At 39.9% G+C, this 11503-nt stretch overlaps 1 protein-coding gene across 1 annotated transcript; it reads right to left on the bottom strand.

Annotated features, from left to right (window-relative positions):
- Nucleotides 1–3132: 3132 nt before the first annotated feature.
- Nucleotides 3133–3775, bottom strand: RNASE2 (ribonuclease A family member 2). The gene has a single exon (XM_025051381.1). It carries the CDS (start codon nt 3773–3775, stop codon nt 3287–3289), a length of 489 nt encoding a protein of 162 aa, XP_024907149.1. The 3' UTR covers nt 3133–3286.
- Between the last annotated feature and the right edge of the window lie 7728 nt (nt 3776–11503).

The following is an 11503-nucleotide window of genomic DNA, read 5'->3' as shown; positions in this document are numbered from 1 at the left end:
ATATCCAGGTAGTGGAAAATCTGGACTAAATCTCACAGCTCCTTGCCCTGAGAATTCTATTCCTTCTGTTGAGGTCATGTCATGACTCAATACTACAATTATAAATATGGACACACACTGTGTTTTCTGAAATAACGTCATAAAATTATTTCTTGTGGGCAATTTGTCCAACGGAATCATTATTTCTCACGTGCTTCATCATGGCTCACCATTCAACTACTTGTGTAGGGTCTTTCCACAATATCTGTGCTTCAGGATAAGAGAGAGAGGAAAAGGGAGTGTTTCACTTCTGTTGTGAATATCTATAACTAGGAGAATAACCCCTTCAACTATGACCTGTCTGGGACTTTCAGTCATTCTTATTTTCCCTGAAGCTCTAGGGGTCATCTCGACTTTATCCCTGCATTCCCAAAGTCTCACTCTGCTCTGAGGTTGTAGTAGGAGCTTGATGTTTACTGAAGTGACTGTGTCTGACCTATAGATGTCTGTGAGTCTAGTATATACTCCCTTCCTCCATTGGGCCACTGGTGGGACCAATGATGAGAAACTTGGTGGCTAGGCATCCAATTTAGGACCATGTGCACTAGGAAATACATATAGTGATGAATTGTTGTTATGGAGGAATTTAAAATGTGTTAGAGTTATAAAAGATAAGACTTAAGATTTTACTCATTTAAACTCTAAATATTTATATTTTCGACTGTAAAACTCTAAGTAATGATGTAAATGTGAGATTAGAACACACCTATACAGAATAAGTTGTATATATTAGTCAATCCACCTCTTTCTTCTAGCTAGGATAAGGAAGAAAGTTCTATGTCAAGAAACAAAAGGAAGTGTATGGTAGAGTCGAGGAGCACTCATGGAGAACAAGGGGCTCAGTCAGGAGAACAGTCATTAAAGGAGGGTGGAGAGCTCCTTTCTCCACCTTTGATTTCCACCATTCTCTGGAGGATGTTGGGACTATTGCTCAGTTAGGACTTTTCATGACCATGTTTCAAATCTTTTTAGTCAAATCTAATCAAAATGGAATACATAGGTATAGAAAGAAAATCCCTATATTTTAGAGAAGTATATATTGTTATAAGGATCCAGTGAAGATCAGGATTCTTTAGAGATATCAAGAAGAGACAGAGTCTGGATCTGAACTCCATAACAAGCTATATCCCAGGGAAGAGGTGAGGAAATATTCATTTTTAGGACAGCAGCCAAATTAATCTCACGTCACTTTAATCCACTACACACTCTGCTTGATCATCAGTTATAAACCCCTCTCTACCCAGGTCTCTTCAGCTCTGAAGGGTTTGAATCTTATCACCTCCATTATTAACTCTCATGCTTATTAATGCTCTAGACCTACCAGACTAGACTTTTATTTTTCCAACATGCAAAACCTGTGTTTATCTTAGGGCTTTTCAACGTGCTCTTCTTTATGCCGGAGTGATTCTCCTTTTGGTCACTGCATGCCCAGTTGCTTCTCATCTTGTTCAGATTTTTTTTTCCCTCCAAGGGATCTTGCCTGACGACTCTCTGCTGTCGCTTCCATGACACATCCAAACTGTTTCCATCGTATTGCTTTCTGACTTATTTTTTTTTACTGAAACTTATCACTAGGAAAAATAACCTTATATGGCTAGTACTAAGCCTCAGGAGAATGTGGCACCGTAAGAGCAAAAACCTGTCTTTGTTCACTGTGCAACATTAGTACCTCGAATAGTACCTGGAACACAATACATGCTCAATTGATATGTACTGGGCGAATGAAGAATAGACTGAGAGATCATCTGAGGTGTGGAAGATGCTGGTCCTGGACTGGGAGGAGTTTAAGAATGAGTGACTAAAGTGACCACGTCCTAACAAGACAGCGATTTCATCTTTGCTATGTCCAATTTCCACTTTCTGCTGTTCTGTGTCTATATAAAGAATGAACATACTTATGCCATGACTTTTTTTTTTAACCTAAAGTCACTGGCTTCTGTTGAGCATGGCAGTTTTCTAAACGTAGGGTCCCTGTGCAATATGTTCAGTCAACAACAAACCTGGAGGTGCAAAACCACTAATGGCTTCTCCAGAGGAGATGCTCAAATGCAGTTGCTGTCTGTAGTACTAATAAGAGCAAGATGTAAGTCAAGTGAGTAGTACTTGGAATGGAAACACTATGTCTGATGGCCTTGAAAAAAAAGATCAGGATTCCCAAGCCAAAAACAGAAGTGCGGATTTAATGACATGCCACCTCTGCTCTGGAGTGAGTCAGCCACTCCTGTCACCCAAAGATCACTTGAATGCTACTGATCACAATTTTCAAGGGGCTTTCTCTTCCTGTTCCTATTGATTCTTAATGAAGATGGGGTAGGGGATCTCATGATTTACCCCTTCTTTCTGTGGCTCTGCAATGCTTTAATTCTGGAGCCTGTGTTCTTTCTTGACCTGAGTGTGAATGAGCCACTGACTCCCCCTTGGGGACAGCTGTAGAGGCCAGAATGGGCAAGAGCCACCTCGCCCTGTTGAGATCCCAGTTCCATGCCTCCTCCTTGCCCTTCCAGCACCACAAGACCAGCTTCCCCCTTCTCCAGGACATAGTTAATGCCAGGGAAGATTCTGCCTTTCCCCAGGCAGTACTAGAACCTGCCATGTACTACCTGAACAATTGATCTCATTCTACATTTGACTCAGACCCTGGATCCACCTCTAGTATAACCATTAATAGCTGCAGAGCTGATACACTCCTTACAGAAAGTATCTCTGAGGTTAAAATTTTTTTTATCTCATCACATAATGCATTTTTTTCCTTTCTTTTATTTTTTTATAACATAAAGTTCGCATTTATAAAAATAGTGTATAATTTATTAATCATACAGAATCAAAGACATTTGCTTCCCACTTACTCAGCTGGGCTCATTTACCTCTTTGGATGGAAATATTCAGATACCATTTGAAGCCTCAGGTTTTCAACTTAAGTCAGAGAGAAAAGTCTGCATCTCTTCATTTTATCAAGAACCTCCTATCCTCTTGTCTCTGTATTTTCTTCTAATCTCATATTATAGAAAGGGAAAAATTCTCTGGACTAGACTGTATGTACATGACAGCAGAGAGGCCACTCAGACACACAGAGACTTGTAAGTGATTCTGCAAAGTAGTTTATTGTAGGAACACAGGAGCTTCAGCTCAGCAAAGTTTAAAGAGGGTTGGGAGCTGGCAATGAGGACCGATGCTGATATCTAGGGTAGATGGTGAGATGTAACAGTAGCTGTGACTGTGGGGCTTGGCACATGAGCTTGACCAGGACTTAGAAGATCCAATCCAAGTGAACTGGAACCTGAATGTGGGTAACACTGTCTTGTCGAGTTCTGCATTCACAGGCAACAGTGTAGAACTTCAGTGCCTGTGATTGACTGTATCTGCAGTTCAAATATTGTTTTGAAGGTGTTGTGAGGTTGCAGTTGGTTACGCTGACTTGAAATGAGCTGTTATGACAATTTGTATAGTGGCTGCTATGGCAGGTTCCGTTTCTGGTGGTACAAACATTAGCTACAGCAGCAAACGTTGTGTTGAGGAAAGTATTGAATCGTTTGCATGTTCTTCCAGAAGAATTAAGATGTTTGTTAATTGGCTGCATCGCGATGTTGCATTGACTGTTGGTCATGTTTATGTGCTGAACTTCAAACCACTGAGCTGGGGTTAGATTACCGGGTGCGCCATGGAATGCAATCACCACTCCCAAGAGCCCCAGCAGCAGAAGGAGACAAAGCCGAGAATCCCGCTGAGTTGGAACCATGTTTGCTGTAAAAAGAGAGGAATCTCCTGCATCCCAGCCCAGTAGAGACACGCCCTCTCCTCCCTCACCCCGCAGGGCCCCCTGACCTCGCCAAAGTTCTATTTCCTTTCCCCTCAGCTCTCTCAAGTCTGTCAAGTGCTGGGCACTAACTATAGCTCAGCCCTCCCACAGTGGCTGTCACATATCTGGCCCTCCTTTCCCAGCTCCTGGGGATCACTGTCTTACCCAAGAGTCTGTGCTGTGGCTGCCGTGAGAGAAGATCCAGCTGGTCGTCCGGAGGCTCAGGGGCAGCTGGTCTCCCCTGTTCAGTTGACCCAGATATATAGCGGCCCCTGTGGGTGGGCCCAGCAGGAAGGGTCTGATTGTAGGACTGAAAGAACCCACAGACTGGCACATGGCCCACTTGTGCAATGAGCCTCTTGTTTTGTCATTTGCTATTTCACTGCATACCAACGACAGACCACTGCTGCTCCTGTGGTCCAACTCTAATTGCAGGCATAGATCTGTCAGTGGGTCTGGTCTCCATTGATGAAAACTACACACTGGCTGCAGAATGGCCACAGAGTTTATAACTCCACTGGGGCAGGCACTGAGGGACTGAAGTATAGAAGGGTTGGCCCAGTGCTCGGAGCAAACAGAGCCAGGAGGGCTGTCTGCACAGGTGGATCCAAGTCCCTTTCATTTTAGTGATCTTCCGGGTTCCCTCTTATCCGAACATTCTCCATTTCATCACCTCCCTGTGCCATAAACTCGAGTCTGAGTTTCCAGCTGCTCAAAATCCTGAAGGTACATAGTGGTTTCTTATGTATCTTTGAGGTTCGTTTTTTCTGTTCCTCTTGTATTGGATTCATTTTCTCTTGGTTAAGTCTTGGCCTGACCAATGCCTTCATTTCATGTCAAGTAACAATAGATAGTATAACCATTTCCACCCAAAGAAAAGTCCTTTTGTAAAATTTGCCACAGAATAAACTAGTGGTGTTATTTAAATCGTGCAGAGTGAGCAATAGATTAGTGCTTACCAGAGGGTAGCGGTGAGGAGTGAGGGGGGCGGTAGATGGGATAAAAAGGATCAAATATTTGGTGACAGAAAGAAATCTAACTATGAGCTATGAACACACAATGTAATACATATATGCCTTACTGTTGAATTGTACACCTGAAATTTACTGGATTTTGTTAACCAATGCCACCATAATAAAAAATAAATAAATTAAAACAAACAAACAAACAAATAGTGCAGAGTTGGGACCCATAGCCCAGTAGCACAGGCCTCAAATTAAATTTCTGGTTCACCTCCTAAGTTTGAAAACTGGGTTAGACCCTTACATTATATCATAAAACCTTTCTTTTAAAAAAAATAAATAATTAATTAATTTTTTATGGTGGCATTGGTTAACAAAATCCAGTAAATTTCAGGTGTACAATTCAACAGTAAATGTATATTTACACTGTGTGTTCACTTCTCATAGTTAGATTTCTTTCTGTCACCACGTATTTGACCCCCTTTACCCTATCTATCTCCTCCCTACCCTCTGATAACCACTAGTCTATTGTCCATGTCCATGAGTCTCTGTTTGTCCGGTTCATTTGTTGCTTTTAGGTTTTATATCCCACGTACAAGTGATATCATATAACCTTTCAACAAAACTAATATACATCATTTTCACTACCTTTCTCTATTCCTGTCATCTGGAAATGCAGTAATTTCACCACAGATGTCCTTATTTCAACATGGACATAGTGAAGATCTTGTCAGGACCTAGTGCAGAGCTAGTAGCACTGTGTCATAAAATCCTGTTCTTGCTGAAATTCATTAATATCTTTTATTATGAAGCAAATGGTTTTTTTAAATGTAGTTTCATGGAAATTATTTTTATAGGTGATGAGGATGTAAAAATGAATCAGATGTAGTGTCATTTCTGAGTTGCTGAAGGCCACACTAGGTAGAAGGACCTGTACTTAAGTGTCTATTATATGAGGTAAAAAACATACTGCAGTCACAGAAGATGTATGTGATCAAAAACCTGTTTTGATAAGCATAGTGTTACTTTAAAATTGGGTTTTGCTTTTTAACTTTTCATATTGGGATAGTTCACACAGTGATTTGCATTCCTTTCTTATTTTTAAAATTCAGGAGGGAGGGGAAAAGTGGCCTAGATGATAGAGGCTCTGTTCATCCCTTTGGCGACCAAATCAAAGTTGTGACAAAAACAAGGAGCAAACAGCAAGGAAAAATCGCTTGGGATCTAGATGAACAAGCCATACAACTAGGGAGAAATCTAAGAAATCACGCTGCAACAGCAGAAGGTAGGACGAGCAAAGACACCTGGCCACCAGGTCTCAAGCGGCTGAGTAAGCTGGAGGCTACTGCAGCGGCAGCGGCCGATGCCTCTTAAAGGAGCCACGTCCACGAGCAGACCCTTGCGGTGACGGACCTGCTCACTCTGAGCACCAGTGCTGGTTCAGCTGTGCAGGGGTCACCAGAAACTTACAGGGGGACACTGAATTGTCAGATTGAGGGATTAAGCGAGATTTGCTCTGTACAGAGGTGCGGGCAGTATTCATTGTTCCTAGGTTGAGTTCTCCCCGCTCCTGGTGCATGGACACAGCGCTGCTGTAGCTGTGATGCCTTAAAACTCAATAACAGAGGTTGCTATGCCCAGAAGATTCCCTGAAACTCCGCCTCCCCCAACTCCTGGCCCCATCCAAGCCACATCCAGGTGTATTCTCAGCGAATCAGGTGCTCCTTGCTGAGCGGTGCCTAGACTCACACTGGAGACAGCTGGCCTCAGTTTCTGATGTGTTTTTTTTTAAGGCAACTATAAGCAGAGCATCTGTGAATTGCTTCCTGAATCTTAACAGGTGGCCCTGGAGGGGTAGAGGCTTGGGCTAAATTTGGCCTGCCACTGAACCCTTCTCAGAACTGTGCCACTGGATACCTACGACACAAATCCACACTAATAAGACCGGGAGACTTAGGAGCTTTGCTTAGTACATAGAAACAGACACAGAAAGGTAGCCAAAAATGGAAAACAAAGAAGCAGAAACCATATGAGAGAACAGAACAGAGATCCAGAAATAATGGAGTCAAGCAATCTAACAGATGCAGAGATCAAAATACTGATTATAAAGATGCACAGTGAACTTATAGGAAGTGTAGATTAATTCAGTGAGAACTTCAACAAAGAGATAAAAAACACAAAAATGGAAATGGAAATTATAAAAGGGAATCAGTCAGAAATGAAGAACACATTATCTGAGATGCGAAGTATATTAAATGGAATAAACAAAGTAAATAAAGAAGAGGATTAAATGCCCTATATAGAGAATGGGGAAGCCAAGGACACTCAATCAGAATGGCAAGAAAAAAGATGCCAAGACTATAAAAATAATTTAAGGAGCCTATGGGACACTATTAAAGGTAAAAATATCCGTCTCATAGGGGTACCTGAAGGAAACAAGATGTTGAAGAGATATTTGAAGAAATAATGATGGCAAACTTCCCTAATCTGGTGAAGGAAATAGACATAAAATCCCAGGAAACTCAGAGAGTCCTAAAACCCAGGAACTCAAAGAGGTCCATACCAAGACACATCATAATTAAAATGCCAAAGGTTATATACAAAGAGAGAATCTTAAAAGCAGCAAGCAAAAAACAGTTAGTTACCTACAAGGGAGCACCCATAAGACTGGCAGTTGATTTCTCAAAAGAAACTACGCAGGAGAGAAGGGCTTGGCACAAAATATTCAACGTGATGAAAAACCAAGGTCTACAACCAAGGATACTTTATCCAACAAAGCTATCATTTTGAGTCGAAGGACAGATAAAGAGCTTCCTAGACAAAAATAAGCTAAAGGAATTTATCATCACCAACATTTCCTGTAATACTTCTTTAAGAAATATTAAGAGGAAATTCTTTAAGAAGATAAAACATGTATCAAAAACAGGAATTAAGAATGGTAACAACTATATTCCTATCAACAAATGCTTCAAATGGAAAAAGAATTAAGTGCTCCGACTAAAAGATAGAGTGGCTGAATGAATAAGAAAATAAGACCACTACATATACTGCCTACAGGAAACTCACTTCAGATTAAAAGACACACACAGACTAAAAGGAAGGGGATGGAAAAAGATATTGCCTTGATAGACCCAGAAGATATTGCACTGAATGAAATGGGTTGGATAGAGAAAGATAAATAGCACATGATTTCACGTACATGTGGAATCTAAAGAACAAAATCAACAACAACAACAGCAACAACAACAACAACAACAACAAAAGCAGAAATAAACTCATAGATACAGAGAATATTTAGAAGGATACTAGATGGGAGGGGGGCTGGAGGGGACAAAAAAAGGCAAAGGGATTAAGAGGTACAAACAGATAGTTGCAGAATAGACATGGAGATGTAGAGTGTAGCATGAGAAAGATGGTTAATAATGTAATAAATATATAAGGGGAAGAGGGGCATGAGATTTAGTGGGATGATCACTTTACGAGTTATGTGGATCTCTAATCACTATGCTATACAGCTGAAACTGGTATATTATTGTATGCCAACTATAATTGAAAAAAATTGAATTGTACAATGTAACTACAAAGCAACTATTTGTCTATTATATTTCAGTAAAGACAAAAAAATGAAAAAAATTCAGGAGATGTTGACTGGTGCCCAAGGGATCAATTACCGTTGAGCAGCTACCACCTCCTGTTGAAGGGGGTCTCTACTGACTCGGCTCCTCCCTACTGATTTACATCCTGTCTGTTCATTCAGTGACAGCACCTGCCTGGCTCCTGTAGACAATGTGTTTATAATATGTCAGGCTTGTTACAAGTGTCCTGAGGAGCAACTCACATAACTCCCTGCCCCGTTTGCACCATGCCTTTCCTTTAAAATTGTATCCAGAGCACGCCTTCTAAGATTTTTCTGATTGTTTCATCTATAGCTTTCCTCTATACAATTTCAACTGCCCTTCTTTGCCTCCAGGGTTAGTACAAATGATCTAGTTTGATATTTAAGATACTTTAGAGAAGACTTCTTTATATAAAGCAGAGATAAATGTAAGCTGTGTTAATTAAAATACACTGTAACTTAGATGTAACTTTGTCCTAATAGACAAAAGAAACTTTTCATTGCTCTTTCTGTTTTCTCATTAGCACAACCTGCCTTGCCAAAGACCAATTTAGTGCATATTTCTCTATCTGATCCATACTACCACTGAGAAGAATAGCCAGAATTATGCCCTAATTTTATTAAGTCATTTTTTTGAAATCTAGAAACATTATAAGATACTATCCCAAGAAAAGAATTCTGTGTTTGTGGTAAAAACCACTGTTGAGAACATTGGCCTCAGCATTTCTCATTGTCTTCTTTAACAAGAACCCGTGCATAAAAATGTGATGTTCAATGCTTGCAATTTCGTCAACCTGAAGTAGCCTTGCAATATCTACTGTTAACTTGCTTATAGTGATATGTTAACTGTCAATAACTTTCTGCACATGGCTTTCCTAATGCAAGAGCTATGTGTGGGAACAACAATGCACACTGCTTGCTGGTACTTTTTGAAGGGCTGTCATGATAATATGGTGCAGGCTAATTGAGTTGCAGCAAATGGAGTGAGATTTAACTAATTCTAAGCTCAAAAGACATTTGGAATTCTGGGCTCTCCCTGGTCTTTCGGAGTCAGCAAGGTGGTCCCAGGCCTGCCTTCTTTATGTGTAAGTGCTCCTACCTATCCTCTCTGAAGACCATTGAACAAAAGCATAACTTGATCTCTTTGATTAGGTTTCTGGAATGACATAGAAAAAGAATGAGACTTTCTTCTTTTCTTCAACTAGAAAAAGTTCTTCCCCTCCCTGGAGAGGGAAGAAAAAGAACTCAGATGGAATTATGAACAGGTATGTCTAAAGAGGGATAATACAAAGTGTTTTCCTAAAAAATTGGAAAGTTGCATTCAAGTGAAATTCACCCATTGCATATTGAGTACATAGAGGCATTAACTGAGACCTCAGGGCTCACAGAAATTTATTAATTACATATATAGTTTGGCATCTTTGTAAATAAAATGATTATATACGTTTTGTGGTACAGCGATTAAGAGTATAGATTTTGAATAGCCTTGTCCTGTTTCCAGTCCTGACTCTTTCTACTGAAACTTATACTATAAGACTTGGTCAGTTACTATTTCTCTCTATGCCCGTGTCTTCTAAACTGCAAAATACTGATAACAATAATACATAAGTAACTGCTTTGTAGGGGAAATTTAATGTGGAATATGTGTGTGTATTTAAAATATATAGCATAGAACGTTATACCAGGTTAAAAAAAAAATCTGTCTTAATAAGGAATGTCAATCTCATTCATCAAGGTGTCAATGTGGTATCCAGTACTGCTCTAACCCCTTGGTGATGTTTATATGAGCCAAAACATGCTGCTTTGTTTTCTTACTCCCAGAGGTGAGGGCATTAGAACTAGAATTCAGGATTTCATCTCTTTCTGGCCAAGTCATGCATAGGTGGACAGCAACTCATATTGGCAACTCGCTATTTTTTAGGACCCTTACCCAAACTAAAAGAGAAAAAAAATCGCCTTGTAACATCTCGCTTTACTCATGAAAAAAGAGCAAAGAGAAATAGATGATCACAGGAATTACATTTTTCATCAGATCAGTTGTCAATTTGAGGAACTGTCTGAGGAAACAATTAGAGCACACTTTCATAATAAACGATTAGAGTACCTACCTGCATGATTTAGTCTCTCGTTTGTTTAGAATTTGATAAATATGGCTAAATCATTGACCCTGGGCTTCATTTTTTCTACTGTCCTTAGGTCCTTTATTCTTCTGTGAAAACATTTTTCTAGGTAGTATTTTTCGAGTTACAGCTCTAGATATAGCTGTATACATATTATGAAATATGTACGGCAGCTGTGAAATGAGATTACTGATGTTAGAGGGTACACAGATATTTAAAAGTGTTCATTGCCATGTGTTAAGTGAGAAATTAACACACACTAGTCCATCATTTCATGTATATTATTGCTTAGTACCAAGTTGTACAAAAGCAGTTGATAAAATGGATAATATTAACTAATAGCACAAGTGAAATGGAGCTGTGGTCAGGGATGTCTGACTTCTAGAAAACCCTGAGATACACCTTTGGGTTTCCCTAGGTCAACAGTCTACTTTCCTGAATTTCTGTTTGTGCTAATCCACTTATTTTTCAACCATAGTCATCACTGCTGATATTTTTAGTAGACGGAGCCTTTTCTTCGAAGGGATCCTTGGCCTCTTACATTGTCAAGGTGCATTCTTCCTCCAAAGCCAGGACATTTTCCTGCATGGAGCATCATCACTTACTCCATATTGGTCTCCTACTTACCTAACATCCAGAGAGATGGATGTTAAAGTTTAAAAAGATCAAAAAATAAAATAAAAAGGCAAATCAGAGTTTGACTTATAGTTCTGCTAGTCACAAACCATATAACCTCAGACAAGGAGCTTGCCTTTTCTACTAGGGAACAGTAAAATTCCTAACAAACACAGACATAATGAGTCTGATGGTGGGTCACTCTGGGGCCTGAGCGCATATACAAGTCTATATCATGGAGGAGATATGAGTGGAGGAGGTTTATTTACAGGACAGCATTGTTGTGAGGCTTAATAAAAATGTTTAGAATGAAATATGTACACCCATGTGATGAAAAGTATCATGAAATCAGACC

Source organism: Pteropus alecto, unplaced genomic scaffold (assembly GCF_000325575.1).
Source record: "Pteropus alecto unplaced genomic scaffold, ASM32557v1 scaffold1197, whole genome shotgun sequence".
Classification (NCBI taxonomy): Eukaryota; Metazoa; Chordata; class Mammalia; order Chiroptera; family Pteropodidae; genus Pteropus; species Pteropus alecto.
Note: the sequence above shows the minus strand (reverse complement) of the source record. Positions and strands in the feature narration are given on the sequence as shown.